Source organism: Mobula hypostoma, chromosome 15 (assembly GCF_963921235.1).
Source record: "Mobula hypostoma chromosome 15, sMobHyp1.1, whole genome shotgun sequence".
In the NCBI taxonomy this organism is placed as follows: Eukaryota; Metazoa; Chordata; class Chondrichthyes; order Myliobatiformes; family Myliobatidae; genus Mobula; species Mobula hypostoma.
Window position 1 is genome coordinate 73,023,116 of NC_086111.1, and position 20,406 is coordinate 73,043,521.

Consider the following 20,406-nt stretch of genomic DNA (forward strand, 5'->3'; position numbering starts at 1 on the left):
CCTATATAGGATCATGGATGATGGAAAAATGGAGGAATATCCAAGAGTTCCTCTAACACCACCCTTGGCAGGGCAATAATATCAAATTTATTGAATTTATTAGCTTTCTAGAATTTCAGCCTGTGACTCTTAGTTTGCTGATCTAATGTCATAAATGCCAAACTATATGTGTTACATGTATGCTATTGGTTTATTATTGTCACATGTAACGTGATACAGTGAAGAGCTCGTCTTGCATTGTGTTCATAGAAATTAAATTATTACACTGTGCATTAAGGTAAAACAAAAATAATGCAAAGTGCAAAGGTTACTGAAAAAGTGCAGTACAGGTAAACAATAAAACGCAAGATTACAACAAGTCAGATTGTGAGGCCAAGAATTAAAGTATTGCAGTTTTTGTGATTTTGCTGTTTGTTTTTTTTTGTAAGGTATTTAAACGACTTGTATATATTGGAGCTTAAGCCTGGCTCTGGAGTTGTGGGTTGGGACATACCAGTCACGTACGGAACTCCACCTCCACCCAGAGAGTCTCACACCGCTGTTGTGTATCGCTGTAAAGATGGCAATAAACCAAAACTCGTCATCTATGGTGGAATGAGTGGCTGTCGACTTGGAGACCTGTGGATTCTGGACGTTGGTGGGTGTCTTCTTTTTTTCATTTCTCTGACAGTAGCAAATACTTTTAAACAACATTCACACTTGTATCTTCAGTGCCCAGTTGAGGAAGTCTGGTTACTTTCCAAACTATTTTACTTGGTGTTAGCTCTCTTAAGAAAGAAATCTGAAAGCTGTTATTCCCCTCAAGCCACTGAGGAAAAGTAATGTGTATCTAACTGAGAGTCCACTGGGAAGTTGAAGACCTGTTGTCTGAGGCTACTGGAGGCCAGGAGGCCTTTACTGGGATTGGAGGACTGTCTGTCTGTGTGGGTGGGTGGGAGAAAGGGGCTTGTTTTATTATTGTTATTTCGTTGTTTGTTGTGTTCTGTATTCTTCTGCTGAATGTTGTGGACATGCTGTGTTGGCACCAGAAAAGTGTGGCAACACTTGTGGGCTGTCCCCAGCATACCATTGGGTTGTGTTGGTTGTTAAGGAACAGAAACTGGAAAGGAAGGGGCCAAAGGCCAGAATTTAGAAGATGGGGGAAGGGAAAGGGTACAAACTGGCAGGTGATAGGAGCAAATGTGAACGAGCATGTGATTGAAGAGTCAGAAAGCACCTTCTTGTTCTAGCTTTTGCCCCAGTCCTGATGAAATGTCAATTGTTTATTCCCCTCCACAGATGCAGCCTGCCCTCTAAGTTCCTCCAGCATTTTATGTATGTATTACTCGTTGTTTGGCTCAGGGTTTACCTCGGACTCCGGTCACTTTTTTTGGTGTGGTGTTCCCCCCTGGCTGAGCCCAGGTTTTGGTGCCCCTTCGTGTCTGAACATCGAGAGCCACCAGAACCTCTCATAGGGAGGGGCATTTATCTTGTGAGCTTATTGTGACCGAATGAAACTGTAACTGGGAAATATAGAAGTCTTTACTTCCAGAGCAAGCCTCCAGGAAAGGGAGTATATAGGAACAGCACACACAAAATGCTGGAGGAACACATCAAGTCAGGCAGCATCTATGGAGGGAAATAAACAGTGTGTTTTGGGTCTTGGCAGATATGAGGAGGAATTTCTTCAGCCAGAGAATCTGTGGAATTCATTGCCATAGATGTCTGGTGATTTTAAGAGATTCTGAATTCTGCTTCCTTTTGAGTCCTTCTGAATTTGTTCCCTCTTTCTACTGCTTCCCATTGTCCTATGGGAACTGATGAGTTGCGGGGTTGTGTGAAGGGTGACCAGCAACATAAAACTTTGAGGAGCACTGGGAAAATGACCAAAGATCAAAACCCATGAGCATGCTTTCTCCCTTCTTAATTTTTCTCCCCACTTTGTTTTCTCCTTTTTAAAAAAAATATCCTGATAATATCTACTCCATTTGGGGTTCATCTGACTTTGTTTCTTGACTGAGTTGCACTCAAGTCTGTGTGATGAATGTAGGTGGGAAATTTAGGAACTGGAGAAATCTTCAGAGCTTGAAACTGATCGTAAAAAGGCAATGGCAAACCACTTCTGTTGAAAAATTTGCAAAGAACAGTTGTCGTCATGGAAAGACCATGATCACCCACATCTTATGACATGGCACATAACATACAACATAGAACATAGAAATCTACAGCACATTACAGGCCCTACGGCTCACAATGTTGTGTCAACCATGTAACCTACTCTAGAAACTGCCTAGAATTTCCCTACCGTATAGCCCTCTATTTTTCTAAGCTCCATGTACCTATCTAAGAGTCTCTTAAAAGACCATATTGAATCAGCCTCTTATCACTGTCACTGGCAGTGCATTCCACGCACCCACCACTAACTGCGTGAAAAATTTACCTCTGACATCCCCCTTGTAACTACTTCCAAGGGCCTTAAAACTTTACCTCCTCGTGTTAGCCATTTCAGCTCTGGGAAAAAGCCTTTGGCTTTCCACACAATCAATGCCTCTCATTATCATACACCTCTATCAGGTCACCTCTCATCCTCCATTGTTCTAAGGAGAAAAGGCCAAGTTCACTTAACCTACTCTCATAAGGCATGCTCTCCAATCCAGGCAACATCCTTGTAAATCTCCTCTGTACTTTCTGTAGTGTCCACATCCTTCCTGTAGTGAGGTGACCAGAACTGAACACAGTACTCTAAGTGGGGTCTAACTAACATCTTATATAGTTGTAACTATAACCTCACGACTATTGAACTCAGTCCCATGGTTGATGAAGGCCAACATACCATATGCCTTCTTTCAACACTGTCAACCTGCACAGCAGCTTTGAATGTCCTATGAACATGGACCCAAGATCCCTCTGATCCTCCACACTGCTAAACGTCTTTCATGAAGAAAACGAACAATCGACAACCACCCTTTGCTTTCTGTGGGCAAGCCAATTCTGGATCCACAAGGCAAGCTCTCCTTGGATCGCATGCCTCCTTACTTTCTGAATGAGCCTTGCATGGGGAACCTTATCAAATGCCTTACTGAAATCCATATACACTACATCCAGTGCTCTACCTTCATCAATGTGTTTTGTTACATCCTCAAAGAATTCAGTCAGGCTCGTAAGGCATAACCTGCCCTTGACAAAGCCATGCTGACTATCCCTAATCGGATTATGTCTCTCCAAATGCTCACAAAACCTGCCTCTTAGGATCTTCTCCAACAACTTGCCTACCACCGAATTAAGACTCACTGGTCTATAATTTCCTGGGTTATCTCTACTCCCTTTCTTGAACAAGGGAACAACATTTGCAACCCTCCAATCCTCTGGTACTTCTCCCGTCCCTATTGATGATGCAGAGGTCATCACCAAAGGCTGAGCAATCTCCTCCCTCATTTCCCACAGTAGCCTGGGATATATCTTATCTGGAACCGGCAACTTATCTAACTTAATGCTTTTCAAAAGCTCCAGCATATCCTCTTTCTTAATGTCTATATGCTGAAGCGTTTCAGTCCACTGTAAGTGATCCCCCACAATTGCAAAGTCCCTTTTCCCTGGTGAATACTGAAGAAAAGTATTCATTAATACCTCCTCCAACACCTTGCGCACGTTTCCGCCGTTGCATCTGATTGGTCCTCTTCTCATGCACTCATCCACTTGATCTTTAAATATTTGTAGAATTCCTTGGAATTTTCCTTAATCTTGCTCGCCAAGGCCTTCTCATGGCCCCTTCTAGCTCTCCTAATTTCATTTTTAAGCTCCTTCCTGGCAACCTTGTAATTTTCTAGAGCTCTAGCCTAGTTTCTTGAACTTTCATAAGCTTTTCTTTTCTTAACTAGATTTTCTACATCCTTTGTACACTGTGGTTCTTTTCCTTTCCCTGCCTCAGTGGAACCTACCTACCAATGCAGAACGCCATGCATATGTTCCTTGAAGATTTGCCACATTTCTGCCGTGCATTTCCCTGAGAACATCTGCTCCCAAGTTTCTGCCTAATAACATCATATTTCCCCCTACTCCAATTAAATATTTTTCCAAATTATCTGCTCCTCTCCCTCTCCAGTGCTGTGGTAAAGGAGATAGAGTTATGATCATTACTTCCAAAATGCTCTTCCACCAAGAGATCTGACACCTGACCAGTTTCATTTCCCAATACCAGATCAAATACAGCCACTCCTCCAGTTAGCTTATCTACATATTGCATCGGGAAACCTTCCTGAACACACGTAACAAACTGCACATTATCCAAATCCATTGCTCTAAGGAGATGCCAGTCAATATTAGGAAAGTTAAAGTCACCCATCACAACAACCCTATAATTATTATTATTATTGCTCCGTTCCAGAATCTACCTCCTCATTTGATCCTCGATGTCTCTGTTACTGTTGGCGGGGGGGGCGGGTGTCCATAAAATACACCTAGTAGAGTTATTGCCCCTTTCCTGTTTCTGACTTCCGCCCACAGTGAATCAGTAGACAATCCCCCCATGACTTCCTCCTTTTCTGCAGCTGTGATACTATCCCTGATTAGCAAAGCCATGCCCCCAGCCCTTTTGCCTCTGTCCATGTCGTTTTTGAAACAACTCAGCAGTCATTCCTGCCCCTGAGACATGGAAGTCTATGCAATGGCCGCAACTTCATAGTTCCACATATTGATTAACGGTCTAAGTTAATCCACCTTGTTTATGATGCTCCTTGGATTAAAATAGACACATCTCAAACACAATAAGATAAAGAACACAATTAAACCAACACAGTAAATATATATACATAAAATAGCTTATCCATAGATTGATTGTATGTCATTAAAGTGACACTAGGAGTGTCTGTACGTGAGGTTACTCTGACAGGAGCCAATGAAGTAGTGCTGGTGGAGTGTGTTGGAGAGGTATTCCTTGTTTGAAAATTTCTATTGCAAAGACAGGCAACATGACCCAAACTGCAACTACTGTGGTATTTGACAAAACAAATACTCTCATTATCACCCCCTTTTTTTTCAGTTTCCTCACCCCTTTAGTTTTGCACTAGCAAGATCTCTAACTGTATTCTGTTTGCATGATGCAGAGAATTTAACGTGGAACAAGCCAGAAGTTGCCGGAGTTCCGCCTTTGCCCAGAAGTTTGCACTCTGCCACAATGATTGGAAGCAAGTAAGAAACTTCTATACTTGAAAGAAGTCTTCAATATTTGTGCTCGTTGTGTTTCCATCCAGTGGTGCATTTAATTTTCCTGTCCTTTTTCCAGAATGTATGTTTTTGGTGGCTGGGTCCCCCTTGTCCTGGAAGATGTCAAAGCTCCCACGCATGAGAAAGAATGGAAGTGCACAAATACTCTGGCATGTCTGGATCTTGGTACAGTGTATTGCTTCCTGGCTCTTATCTCCTTGTTCCTCTGCTATTCTGTTTATAGTAAACACTCAGTGGATGAGGATGAATGCCAAAATCAGTCATTTGTTCAATGCATTGAAATCGGAATATTGTGAACTTGCGTGTGACTGTTGCCTTGCAGGTTAAGAGAGGAGGACTGATATTCCTAGAATTGATATTCAGTCTGTTGTTTGAACAATGAAATTAGATTACTGCCTTGCACATGTACAAGACCATAAAATATCTGTAATTTTCCACGGAAGGATTGAATTGGCAATGGGCTCAGCTGGTATTTGAAGGGCAGTAGGAGCATTCTTCAAGCTGTTACCCTCGTTTATTATACGTGGCTCCCCATTCCCTTCCTTTTGCAACAGCACGGTATAGGCCCTTCAGCCTACAACATTGTGCCAACCTTTTACCTATTCCAAGGTCAATCTGACCCTTCCCTCCCATGTTGCCATTGCATTTTTGTTTTCATCCATGTTCCTATCAGAGTCTCTTAAATGTCCCTAATAGGTACATTTAATGCCAGAGAAATGTACATCCTAAAATTCTTTTTCTTCACAAACATCCACGAAATCAAAGGAGTGCCCCGAAGAATGAATGACAGTTAAATGTTAGAACCACAAGCACCCCCAACTCCCCCCTCCCATGCATAAGCAGTAGCAAAGCAACGACCCCCCCCACCGAGCACTCAAGCGTGCAGCAAAGCATGAATAAAGACACAGACTTGAAGTACCCCAAAGACTACTCATTCACCCAGTATTCAACATAGCACAAGCTAGCTCTCTCCCTAATAAGGGGAAAAGAGGTGTCCTGGTTTCACAGTGAGAAGGGAGCTGATTTATGGTGTTTAAAGTCTGTTGCGTTGCTTTTCCTGAGCTCTGTGCCCAAAGGACTCAGGTCTCTGGGCACACAGCCAGCAGCCAGCTCACTGCTTTCCATCTTCCGTGTACTCCCGCAACACTTCAGGCGGCGGCCTTGAATCCGCCAGTCTCCAGGGCCACGAAAATCTGGCACCCTGAAGGCACACTAGTCTTCCAGGCCGCATCCTTGGCATATCGAAAAGCAACCAGGTCCCATTTCTGCAAAGAACCAAATTGAGCATCTAACTCCAGGTCAGGGTCTTAAAAAGAACCTTGAAAGGGGAAAAAAGAGAGATCAAAGATAGAAATAGAGCTGTTTCCGAAGATATGAGCAAAGGAGTCGCCCAGTATCTACCTCTACCACCATCCCTAGCAGCATGTTTCACTCTATTTTATACTAACATACCAGTATACTTTCCTCCAATTTTGGCTCCTCATATTAGCCAATTCCACCCTGGGAAAAAGTCAGTGATTATCTGTGCCTTTTATCATCTTTTACACCTCTATTAACTCAGCTGTCATCCTTCTTCGCTTCAAAGAGAAAGGCCCTAGCTCACTAAGACATGCCCCCATAATCCAAAGTTCGAAGTAAATTTACTATCAAAGTACGTATATGTCACCATATACAACCCTGAGATTCATTTACTTACGGGCATTCAAGGTAGAGGCAAGAAGGACAATAAAATCAATGAAAGACCGCCCCCAACAGCACAAACAATCAATGTGCAAAAAAAAACAAAATATGCAAATACAAGAAGAAAAGAAATAATGCTAATAAATAAATAATCACTAAATATCAAGAACATGAGGTGAAGAATCTTCAGAAGTGAGTCTATAGTTTGTGGGAACAGTTCAGTGAAGGGACAAGTGAAGCTGAGAGGAGTTATCCCCTCTGGTTCAAGAGCCTGATGGTTGAGGGGTAATGATTGATTCCTGTACCTGGTGGTGTGAGCCCTGAAGCTCCTGTACCTTCTTGATGGCAGCAGCAAGAAACGAGCGTGTCCTGGATGGTGGGTGCTGTTTTCTTGCGACAGCGCTCCACATAAATGGGCTCAGTGGTGGGGAGAGCTTTATGTATGATGGACTGGGCTGTATCCACTACTTTTTGTAGACTTTTCCATTCAAGGTCTTTGGTCAGGCTGTGGTGTAGCTAGTAAATATATTCTCCACCACACATCTATTGAAGTTTGTCAGAGTTTTAGATGACATGTCATTCTTTGCAAACTTCCAAGAAAGTAGAGGTGCTTCTCGGCTTTCTTTGTAATGACACTAATGTGCTGGACCCAGGACAGATCTTCAATGATAATCCAGGCAATATCCTGGAAAATCTCTGCACCTCTCTAAATCTTCCACATCCTTCCTATAAATGAGGGCAACCAGAATGGAACACAGTACTCCAAGTGTAGTCTAATCAGAGTTTTATAGAGCTGCAGCATTACATCATGGCTCTTGAACTCAAACCCTGAACAAATGAAGGCCAACTCTTTTTTTTTAACCAACCTATCAACTTGCACAGCAACTTAAGGATTTGGTCAGAATTAGATTTGTGAATATAAATGACTGTTCTTCAAAGCAGAGTTCTGTTTGTGTACCAGTGTGCCTTTCACCTATTTTTCCTCTACTCTTTCAAACTAGAAACAATGACTTGGACTCAGATCTCAACGGAATCATTTGAGGATAACATCCCTCGTGCCAGAGCTGGTCACTGCTCCGTCTCGATAAACACACGTCTGTATGTGTGGAGTGGTCGAGATGGCTACCGGAAAGCTTGGAACAATCAAGTCTGTTGTAAAGACTTGTGGTATCTTGAAACAGGTAGGTGCTGGTTAGGGATCAGTTTGCATTTTTACAATTCGATAGTATCATAATTTGGGCAGCATGATAGTGTAGCAGTGGCGGGGACTTCCGGTAGCGCTCATGGAGTGAAGTCGCGTTCTTGACTCACTCCATTACCTCTGAGTTTTTCTTCTTATGATCAGCTATATTTTAATTAACCATTAAGGCATCAACTTTTACAATACTTTGAAAGAAATTGGGCTGTTCGATAATCGGATGTTTTTAAGGTCTGCTATGTCTAAGAATGGAAAAAACGGGAAGGACGGCAAACCTCCGGGTAGACCGAAAGGTACCAATTTCCCTCCGGCTGAACCACCGGTGACTTTAAAAGCTATATCGGAGCTAATTCTTGAGGAAATTTCAACTAGTTTCCAGAAAATTGCCGATTCAATCGAGAAGATACAAATATCTATTACGGAACATCAGTCGGCTATATCTGATCTTCAAAAATCCACGCAACAAAGTGAGCTCAAGATGGAGAAAATCGAAGAAACAATTAATGTAATGAAGAAGAAACTGGACTTTCTGACCTTTAAAAACTCTGACTTAGAATCCAGAATGCGACGGCAGAATCTTCGAATGATTGGGGTGCGTGAAGCTGTTGAATCTGATAACCCTATGAAGTATTTTTCTCAACGTTTAAAAGATGCATTTCCTACTGTATTTCCTGACCAACCACCGTTATTGGATCGTGTTCACAGAGTTCCATCATACTCGCCTAACTCAGATAAACCTCGACATGTCATTTTACGTTTTCATTACTTTCAAGACAAGGAGAAACTGTTTCGTTTCGTTCGATCTAAAGGTTACATTGATTTTCTGGATCTTAAGTTCCGATTCGTGGAGGATTTCAGTAAACCAATCCGGGATCAACGGGTTCGTTACAGATCTGTGATGTCGGAACTCTACAAGATGGATTTAAAACCAGCGCTGCTTTACCCTGCACGTCTAAGGATTCGTACGTTGGATGGAGCCCTCCGTTTTTTTGAATCTCCATCGGATGCCCAGAGTTATCTGGATCAATTTTCACCTTCAACATCTTAATCGTAATTTTTAACTATCTCCGTTGATCGGAGGTTGTGAATTTGTCAGTCTTAATTTTTTTTTGCTCTATATGGGCAGAAAAGTTTATTTTTGATTATTTAATATGGTTGCTAAACTTCCTTTTTAACTGCGTCATTTCTTTCTTTTTCCCAGGGGATTCTGGGTGGTTATTTCCTCACCGTCATTTTACGTATTTCCTTTGTGGCCTTAAATTTTGTAGTTTTTAAATCTATTTTGTTTTGTAGGTTTTCATAACTAGTTTATGTTAATAATCTCATTTTTTTTGTTTTGTTTACTCATGGGTCTGGGGTTTGTTGCGTTTTTTTTAATATTTTCTGGCTTTTACGCTGTTATATTATGTGTTTGTTTTAATTGAGTTATCTTTTTTTTTTATTCTTTTACTGTTTTATAATTAGCTGATCTTTTTTATATTTACACTTTTTTTAGGGAGCATATGCCGGAAGTCATGGGGGTAGTTTTAGTGCTTGCTTCTTTCGGGCTGGTCTGCGTTAGATTTAGCCTTGGGGTCATGGGGTGGGGTGGTGGGAGGGGCTTCACGTTTTAGTTTCCTTCTTCTTGGGCTATGTACATTATTGAAGTATTGGTTGTGTTCTTCTTCCCGGTATCTCTTGTATGTTCTGTTCCCTTTCCGGTTCGTGGGTCGAGCCTATTGTCAATCCTCCTTGTTGCGGGTTGACTTTAGGGTTTATGGAGTCTATTATTAGTTTTGTCTCCTGGAATACTAATGGTCTTAATCATCCTATTAAAAGGAAAAAAGTTTTTAAAGTGTTCCGGAGTCTTAAAGCACAAATTCTATTTTTACAAGAGACCCATGTGCGGAGGGGGGACAGACTACGTTTTTTTAAATTCTGGAAGGGTCAACAGTTTCATTCGAACTCTAACGCTAAGATTCGAGGCGTCTCTATTTTTATAGACTCCTCAGTTACTTTTATACAACATGATATTTCTGATCCGAATGGTAGATTTCTATTGGTTAGTGGTCTACTATTTAATAAAAAGGTAGTTTTGGTTAATGTTTATGCTCCTAATATGGACTGTCCGGAATTTTATAAATCATTATTCAATCAGTTCCCGAATTTGAATGAGTTTTCATTGATCTGGGGCGGAGATCTTAATACCTGTTTGTCTCCAGCTTTGGACCGTTCGGCTCCTCTACGGACCTTACCTAATAAATCTGCAACTTTGATTAATTCATTCCTTTCTGATTCTGGGTCGACGGACATTTGGCGTTTTTTGCATCCTCAGGAAAAAGATTTTTCTTTTTTTTCACATGTTCACCATTCCTATTCAAGAATTGATTATTTCTTTATTGATTCTCGTCTTATTTCTGCAGTGATTAAATGTGATTATGACTCTATAACCATTTCGGATCATGCTCCACTTAAGCTTTCTATTAAAATTCTGGCCAATATACAAAATAATAGACAATGGCGTTTTAATTCGCTGTTGCTTCAGGACTCGGACTTTGTTAACTTTATGAATGAACAGATTGATCTTTTTTTTACAATCAACTATACAGAGGATATTTCTGTGAACATTCTTTGGGATACTTTTAAAGCTTATATTCGTGGTCAGATTATCTCATATTCTGCTGCTTTGAGGAAGAAACTGAAGCAGGAGGAGTTGGTAATTGTGGACAAGATTAAGGAAATTGATAAGAAATATGTTATAGCTCCTTCTGAGGAGTTATATAAACAAAGAACTGAACTTCAAATGGAACACAGTTTATTACTTTCGTCCTCGATTGTAAACCAATTAAAGAAAACAAGAAGTGAATTTTATGTACACAGTGACAAAATTGGCAAACTGTTGGCTAATCAACTGAAGTCTAATTATGCTAAATCTCAAATTAATCAGATTTATAACCAAAATGACCGACTGATACTTGATCATGTGGGGATTAATCAAACCTTCTGTGATTTTTATTCTTCCTTATATCAATCAGAGTCTCCTCGAGTTTCTAAATATATGAATGATTTTTTAGATAATCTAGACTTCCCTGAGATTTCACAGGATACGTCTTCTATGTTAGATACTCCCATTACCACGGATGAGATTAAGAATGTTATTTTCTCTATGAATTTGGGGAAAGCTCCTGGCCCTGATGGGTTTACCGTAGAATTTTATAAATGTTTCGCATCTTCATTAATCCCTTGGTTCTGTAGGGTTTTTGAGGCTTCATTAAAACTTGGTAAACTTCCTGAATCTTTCAATAGAGCGTCAATCTCTCTAATATTAAAGAAGGATAAAGATCCTGCTCAATGTGCATCTTATAGACCAATATCTTTACTAAATGTTGATTCTAAAGTTTTTTCTAAGTTATTAGCAAATAGATTAGAAAAAGTACTTCCTTCTATTATTTCGGAAGACCAAACGGGTTTTATTAAAGGTTGTTACTCTTTTTATAATATTTGCACACTGTTAAATATTGTTTATACTCCCTCACAAAATGTTCCTGAGTGTGTTATCTCTTTCGATGCTGAGAAAGCTTTTGATAGAGTAGAATGGCCTTATTTATTTAAGGTGCTTGAAATGTTTAATTTTAGCTCGAAATTTATATTCTGGATTAAACTGTTATATCATTCTCCTGTGGCCTCGGTCCGTACTAACTCTTTAAGTTCACCTTTTTTCCCTCTTTTTCGAGGTACTCGACAAGGTTGTCCTCTTAGTCCTTTATTATTTGATATTGCATTAGAACCTCTTGCAATTGCCATTCGAGAATCTCCAAATATTACTGGGATAACTCGGGGCTTAAAGTCCCATAAAATATCACTCTATGCTGATGACTTACTTTTATATATTTCTAATCCCCAAAAATCCATCCCGGCTGTTTTAGAGCTATTAGCACAATTTGGTCTTTTTTCAGGCTATAAATTAAATCTTAGTAAGAGTGAACTTTTCCCGATTAATAAACAACTTCCCTTATATCATAACTTTCCATTTAAATTGATTAATAATTATTTTTCATATCTTGGGATTAAAATTACTTGTAAATACAAAGATTTATTTAAGACTAACTTTTTACCATTAATTGACCATATTATTCAACTTTCATCTAAATGGTTTCCTTTATATTTAACTTTGATTGGTCGTATTAATGCAGTTAAGATGTTTTTTTTGCCAAAATTTTTATATATATTTCAGGCATTACCAATCTTTGTTCCAAAATCTTTTTTTGATAAAGTCGACTCCAAAATTTCTTCATTTATTTGGCAAAATAAAAACCCGAGACTGGGTAAAATACATTTACAGAAAGCTAAGAGAGATGGAGGCTTAGCATTACCTAACTTTAGATTTTATTATTGGGTAATTAATATTCGACATATGAAATTCTGGTTACTTGACCAGGATATACTATCCATTCCTAAATGAGTAGCATTGGAATTACAATCTGTTCAGGGTTATACACTTGGCTCTATTTTAGGTTCCTCTCTTCCTTTTGATTTGAAACGCCTTAAACAGGTGTCTAACCCGATAGTTAAATATACCTTACGTATTTGGTTTCAATTCAGAAAATTTTTTGATCTTAAACAATTTGGGTTAGTGATTCCTATTTTAGGTAACATATTTTTTCCTCCCTCTTTTACGGATCGTGCTTTTCAAATTTGGAAGACTAAGGGTATTTCACGGTTTTTGGATTTATTTTTAGATGGTTCCCTTATGTCTTTTGAACAATTATCTAATAAATATAATTTATCGAGAATACATTTTTTTAGATATCTACAAGTTAGAAATTTCCTAAGTACTATACTTTCTTCCTTTCCAATGCTTCCTCCTACATACATTTTAGATACTATAATTAACCTTAATCCATGTCAGAAAGGTGCATCGGCTATGATTTATAATATTATTATGAAACTTAGGAAAGCTCCATTTGATAAGATTAGGGTAGATTGGGAACAGGAATTGGGGTTTATCATTTCCGTGGATGACTGGGGGCAGATTTTACAATTAGTCAATACTTCCTCTATCTGTGCTAAACATTCCCTAATTCAATTTAAAGTTGTTCATAGAGCACATATGTCCAAAGATAAATTAGCTCGCTTTTATTCTCATATTAATCCTTTTTGTGATAGATGTCCGGGGCAGATAGCCTCTTTAACTCATATGTTTTGGTCTTGTCCTACTCTGGAAACTTTTTGGAGAGACATTTTTAATATTATCTCAAAGGTATTGAATATAGATATCTCTCCTCACCCTATTACTGCTATCTTTGGACTACCTAAAATTTCCAGTAACCTTTCTCCTTCAGCCCGTAGAATGATTGCATTTCTTACTTTAATGGCGAAAAGATGTATTTTACAACACTGGAAAGAGCTTAATGCTCCAACTATCTTTTTTTGGTTTTCTCAGACGATATTATGCTTGAATTTGGAGAAAATTAGAAGCAATCTTTATGACTCCTCATTTAAATTAGAACAGACCTGGAGATCTTTTATTCAATATTTTCATTTAATGTAATATATACCCTTCTTGTTTTTTTTCACTGTTTTTAATGGAGGTCGGGATTGAGGACGTGATTTTAAGTTTTTTAACTCTGTTTGGTTTCAAGTTAGCCCATTGCTTTGCTTTGCTTTTAGTTAGTTGCACGGTGGGTTTTTTTTCCTTTTCTCTATTGATATATATATATATATATAAAAATTAGTATACTATTATGTTACCTTGGTACGTTATGTTTAAATTACATTGTATCTTTTTTTTGTATTAATATCTTCTGTAATTTTATTATATTCTAACAGTGTATTAGTGCCTACATGGCTTACCTTTTTGTATACTTATTCAATAAAAAGATTTAAAAAGAAAGCTAGTGTAGCAGTGGCATAAAGCTTTACAGTGCTAGTGATTGGTGTTCAATTCCCGTCGCTGTCTGTAAGAAGTTTGTGCATTCTCCCCATGATCACATGGGTTTCCTCCGGGTGCTTCTGTTTCCTCCCACATTCCAAAGACGTACCAGTTAGAGTTCAGTGAGTTGTGGCTTTGGAAGCATGGCGACACCTGTGGGCTGTCCCAAGCAAATGATTCATTTTACTGTATGTGACAAATAAAGCTAATCTTTCTTTAGATGGCAAACTCTGCAGCAGCAGTATACTGATGCAAGTGAATGATTTTGATTTACTTATTATCACATGTACGTTGAAACATACAGCAAAATGCGCCGTTTATGTTAGCAACCTGCAGGTGTGCCGGGAGGCAGCCCGCAAATGTCGCCAGCGTAGCCGAAGAGCCTGTACTGTTCAATGTTCAATGAATCCTTAATCGTAGTTGGGGGAGATAAAAAGGCAAGGAGGTATTTTCATGGATTGCTCCCAATATACAAATATGTGTCCCTTTTCACTATTCAACACACACAATCACACAGTGCTGGAGGAACTCAGCAGGTCAGGCAGCATCTATGGAGAGAAATAAGCTGTCAATGTTTCGAGCTGAGACTCTTTATCAGGTCCCGATGACCCAATACGTCGACTGTTTATTCTCCTCTGTAGATGCTGCCTGGCTTGCTGAGTTCTTCCAGCATTTTGTGTGTGTTGCTCAGATTTTAAAGCAAAGCTATAATTGGTCAGGGAATGCATTTGAGCAAAAGAGGAAAGGGGACATTACGAGAAACAGCAAACCTGACCAGAAAGGTTGGTTGAAGTGAGTGATATTTAGAACATAAAACATAGAACTTAGAAAGTACAACACAGGAACAGGCCCTTCAGCCCACAATGTTCTGAACCAATTAAACCAGTAATTAAATGCCTAACTAAACAAATCCCTTCTGCCTGTATACTGTCCACATTCCTACATTCTCTATACATTCATCCAAGAGCATCTTAAGTGCTTTTATCCGCTACCACTTCCGACTACACTTTACAGGCACCCACCTGTACAAAAACATCTCCTTTTACCCAAATGCACATGCTCTAGTAATGGACATTTTGATCCTGGGGGAGAATGGTACTGGCTGCCTCTCTGTAATCTTGTAATCTATCAGGTCTTCCCTCAGCCTCTGACACCCAAGAGAAACAGCTCAAGTTTGTTCAACCTCTCCTCATGCGCTCCAGTCTCGCCAGCATCCTGGTAAACCTCTTTTGCACACTCTCCAAAGTCTTCACATACTTCCTGTAAAGTGGAAACCAGAACTGAATGCAATACTTCAGATGTGGCCTAACCAGAGTATTATGAAATTGTCACTTAACTTCCCAACCCTTGAACTCAGTGCCTTGACTAGTAAACACAAACATGCAGTATGCCTTTTTATCACCCTATCAACCTGTGTAACCACTTTCACAGAGCTATGGACTTGAACCTAAAGATGCCTCTGTACTTCAGCACTATTGAAGAGATTAGCTTTATTAGTCACAAGTACATCAAAAGATGCAATAAAATATGCCGTTTGCATCAATGACAAACATGGTCTGAGGACATGCTGGGGGCAAAGCAAGAGTTGCCATGCTTCCTGCGCCAACATGCATGCCCACAACTTACTAACCCTTACTGAACATATGTTTTTTGAATATGGGAAGAAACCAGAGCATCCGGAGGAAACCCACACGGTCATGGGGAAAATATACAAACTTCTTATAGACAGTGGTGGGAATTGAACCCTGATCTTGCAATAACTGGCTCTGTAAAGCATTATGCTAACCATTACACTCCAGTGCCACACACCTTAACAGCGATTAAGTGCTTGAAATTACCTCACTGTAAAAGAACAAAGGCAGGCGAACAGAACAAAGTAGCTAGTGCTCTTTGAAATGATTTCCTCCTGTACTGTGCCACTCAAAGGTGGTGTGAAATAGATAAAAAGTGAAGCAAGGTGGTAAATCATGAGGGAAAGCTTAGTGCCAGGGAATGTTCATTGCTTATTTGCTCTTGAACCAAGTTTTCAGCAACAGAGTGAAGGATAAAGTTCTGGAATCATTCGAGGTGGGAAAGCAGTGGCTATCTGGATCAAATCACCCTAAAGGTACCACCATTTTCCCCACGTGTACTTTCCATTGCCATTTATTTTAATGAAAATTGTGCTTCCTCTTTTCCTTTCTAATAGAAAAGCCTCCTGCTCCTGGCAAAGTTCAACTGGTTCGAGCAAGCACCAACTCCCTGGAGGTCAGTTGGGGGGCAGTACCCACAGCCGACAGTTACTTGCTTCAGCTCCAGAAGTACGATATGCCAGCAACCACTGCCGCCGCGGTGACCCCTTTGACAAACTCTGCCGTGTCGGCCGTACGGCCATCCAGCAGTCCTGCTCCTGCAGCCACTGCTCCAGCTTCGTCCTCACCAGCACAGACAGGAATCCGCATTGTTACGCAGGCTGCTGCCACGCTGGGAACGCAGACTGCCCCCCTAACTCCTGCTGTAACCTCACCAGCTGTACTCAGGATTCCTTCTGCCGTAGCCACTCCGCGCACACCAGGTAAAGAACCTATTCCTATAATCCTGGATAGAAAAATTAGTAACGGGTGCCTTGTTTAATATATGGTGCATATTTATTGCACAGAATTTCCTGGCAGTACATGTGTGCTGTCGTTAGTGTGTAAGTTGCCCTCAGCTGATGTGAAAAGATTTTTTATGAACAATGAATTGCAGGAAACCATATGCACAAGATATTCTGTAAGAGCAACACACAAAATACCACAGGAACTCAGTAGGTCGGGCAGTGTATATGGAGGGGAATAAACAGTCAGTGTTTCAGACCAAAACCCTTCATCAGGGGCTGGACAAGAAGAGAAAAGAAGCCAGAATAAGACGGTGGGGGCAGAGGGAGGAGTACAGGTGGACAGGTGATAGTTGGGTAGGTGGGGGAGGAAGTGATGTGAGAAGCTGAGAGGTGATGGGTGGAAGAGGTAGAGGGCTGAAGGAATCTGATAGGAGAGGTCAGTGAACCATGGAAGAAAGGGAGAGAGGAGGGGCACCAGAAGAAGGCGATAGCCCAGTGAGGAGAAGAGAAAAGGCAAGACGGGAGCCAGAAGCGGGGAAATGTTAGAGAATCAATGTTTATGCCATCAGGTTGGAGGCTACCCACAGATGGATAATGAGGTGTGGCTCTTCCAGCCTGCGTGTGGCCTCATCATAGCAGTAGAGGAGGCCATGGACTGACATGACCGAATGGGAAGTAGAATTAAATTGGGTGGCCACCAGGAAATTGCAGTTAATTTCGTGGTAATGATAACTTCATGAAGTTAATGGCGGTGTGGGTGTGTAGTCAGTTAAAATATTGATGGTTGAAAAATAATTCAGATTTATTTATCACATGTACATCAAAACATGCAGTGAGGTACATTGTTTGCTCTAACAACCTACACAACCTAAGGATGTATTGGGGGCATCCTGCAAGTTTTGCCACACATTCTGGCACCAAGATAACATGCCCACAGTGTTCAGCAGAAAAACACATTGAAACAAGGTTACAACAGTAAATCAAGCCCCTCTCCCAACTTCACACACACACACACACACACACAGCCCTCCAACCCCAGGTCAGGCAGCCTCCAGTCCTTGACTCCACACTCTCAGACTCTCAAGCATTTGATCTTCAACTTTAGATATTGCTGACCTCTGGGTATTGACTCTATGATTCGCCGATCACAGGTTTGACCTTCAAGCCTATATCCTAGGAATCTGCATATGACTGGCAGATGTCAGGAAAAGGGATAAAATTTGCTGTCTTGGGTTCATAGAGTTCACAGAAACCAGTCCTTCAACTCAACTCGTCCATGGTGACCAAGGTGTCAGTTTGAGCTTGTCCCATTTGCCTGTGTTTGGCCAATATCCCTTTAGGTCAGGGGGTTCCCAACCTTTTTTATGTCATGGACCATTAACCAAAGGGTCTGTGGACCCCAGGTTGGGAATCCCTGCTCTGTGTCTTTTCTATCCATGTAATTGTCCAAATGTCTTGTAAGCATTGTAATTGTACCTGCCTCTACAGTAGTGGTCACCAACTTTTTTAAGCCCAAGATCACCTAATTCGACCTTAGTGAAAGACAAGATCTACCTACTAAATTGTTTAGAGAAAAAACAGCTCAGATTGTACTTCCAATTTGAGGCCTTTTATTTGGGCTAATTGTATTTGAATTACACAAAATACTTTTGTCAAACTTTCAAATTAATTCAAACAAGAAAACACTGTAACTAGCATATCAAACAGGCCATAGCTGTCTTTCTTTAAGAATATTTCAATACTTCACACCTTTAGTTCAAAGTTTCATTATTTAAGTTTATTTCAACATGAAAAATAAATGAATAAAAATTGACTGTTTCACCCAGTGTGATGACTGGGGCTCAATACTTTCTGCTAGTTCCCTGAAATTTGGCTCATAACTACAGATAGCCAGTCTGAGACAGTCTGTGAGGTGTAGGGTTGCCCCTCCGATCCATTTTACATTTTCTCTTCTCACCCTAAACCAATGGCCTCTAGTTTTAGACTTCCTAACCCATGGGGAAAAGGCTGGAACCTTTCACCCTATTTAGGCTTTATCTCTTTATAAAATCACCCCTCAACCACTTGTACTCCACAGAAGAAAAGTCTCAGCCTCTTGAGCCCCACCAGTCCTGGTTACATCTTTTTGAATCTTTTCTGCACCCTTTCCAACTTATCTTTCCCATAGTGAGGGTGACCAGAACAGAACACAGAACTCTCAAGTGTGGTCTCACCAACATCTTAGACAGCTGTGATGTGACATCCCAACTCTTGTACTCAATGCCCTAACTAATGAAGCAAGGGTGCCAGCTGCCATCTTTGCCACCTCATCTGAAAAGACCTAGGAGCTGGTGGTAGACCTGAGGAGAGCTAAGGTACCGGTGACCCCTGTTTCCATCCAGGAAGGATGTGGAAGCATTGGAAAGGGTACAGAGGAGATTTACCAGGATGCTGCCTGGTTTAGAGAGTATGCATTATGATCAGAGATTAAGGGAGCTAGGGCTTTACTCTTTGGAGAGAAGGAGGATGAGAGGAGACATGATAGAGGTGTACAAGATAATAAGAGGAATAGATAGAGTGGATAGCCAGGGCCTCTTCCCCAGGACACCACTGCTCAATACAAGAGGACATGGCTTTAAGGTAAGGGGTGGGAAGTTCAAGGGGAATATTAGAGGAAGGTTTTTTACTCAGAGAGTGGTTGGTGCGTGGAATGCACTGCCTGAGTCAGTGGTGGAGGCAGATACACTAGTGAAGTTTAAGAGACTACTAGACAGGTATATGGAGGAATTTAAGGTGGGGGCTTATATGGGAGGCAGGGTTTGAGGGTCGGCACAACATTGTGGGCCAAAGGGCCTGTACTGTGCTGTACTATTCTATGTTCTATGGTGGAGGATTACAAATATCTGGGGATACGAATTGACAATAAACTGGACTGGTCAAAGAACACTGAGGCTGTCTGCAAGAAGGGTCAGAGCCGTCTCTATTTCCTGAGGAGACTGAGGTCCTTTAACATCTGCCGGACTATGCTGAGGATGTTCTACGAGTCTGTGATGGCCAGTGCTATCATGTTTGCTGTTGTGTGCTGGGGCAGCAGGCTGAGGGTAGCAGACACCAACAGAATCAACAAACTCATTCGTAAGGCCAGTGATATTGTGGGGATGGAACTGGACTCTCTCACGGTGGTGTCTGAAAAGAGGATGCTGTCCAAGTTGCATGCCATCTTGGTCAATGTCTCCCATCCACTACATAATGTACTGGGTGGGCACAGGAGTACATTCAGCCAGAGACTCATTCCACTGAGATGCAGCACAGAGCGTCATAGGAAGTCATTCCTGCCTGTGGCCATCAAACTTTACAACTCCTCCCTTGGAGGGTCAGACACCCTGAGCCAATAGGCTGGTCCTGGACTTATTTCCTGGCATAATTTACATATTACTATTAATTATTTATGGTTTTATTACTATTTATTATTTATGGTGCAACTGTAATGAAAACTAATTTCCCCCAGGATCAATAAAGTATGACTATGACTATGGTGTCAGTACTTTCAGGGAATTAAGTCCCTGCACCTTTGGGCCTCTCTGTTCTACAATACACTCCAAGTTCTACCATTTACAATGCAAGTCATTACCTGGTTTAACTTACCAAAATGCAAAAGAGCAGAGTTTAGTAAAATGAAGCCGCTGCTTGAGTAATGCTATTTATTGGGGAAGCAATCTGACAATTAATGAACATGAGATTCTTCGGATGCTTGAAATCAAGAGCAACACTCGCAGACCAGGCCCTGTTACAGCTGCCCAGGGGAAGAGACGCAGAGGCAGTGTGGCATAGCAGGCATCCATGCTAGGTTTTGGGCTG

The 20,406-nt window shown here is 40.8% G+C and overlaps 1 protein-coding gene across 4 annotated transcripts in view; it reads left to right on the top strand.

Moving 5' to 3' along the window:
- LOC134356968 (host cell factor 1-like) overlaps positions 1 to 20,406 on the top strand; it is a 131,449-nt gene that overhangs the window by 28,748 nt on the left and 82,295 nt on the right. For all 4 annotated transcript variants that reach the window (XM_063068251.1, XM_063068250.1, XM_063068253.1 and 1 more), the window contains 5 exons: positions 429 to 637; positions 5,082 to 5,166; positions 5,261 to 5,367; positions 7,884 to 8,063; positions 16,180 to 16,545. In XM_063068251.1, the coding sequence (XP_062924321.1) occupies positions 429 to 637; positions 5,082 to 5,166; positions 5,261 to 5,367; positions 7,884 to 8,063; positions 16,180 to 16,545 (947 nt within the window). The remainder of the gene's footprint in view (positions 1 to 428; positions 638 to 5,081; positions 5,167 to 5,260; positions 5,368 to 7,883; positions 8,064 to 16,179; positions 16,546 to 20,406) is intronic.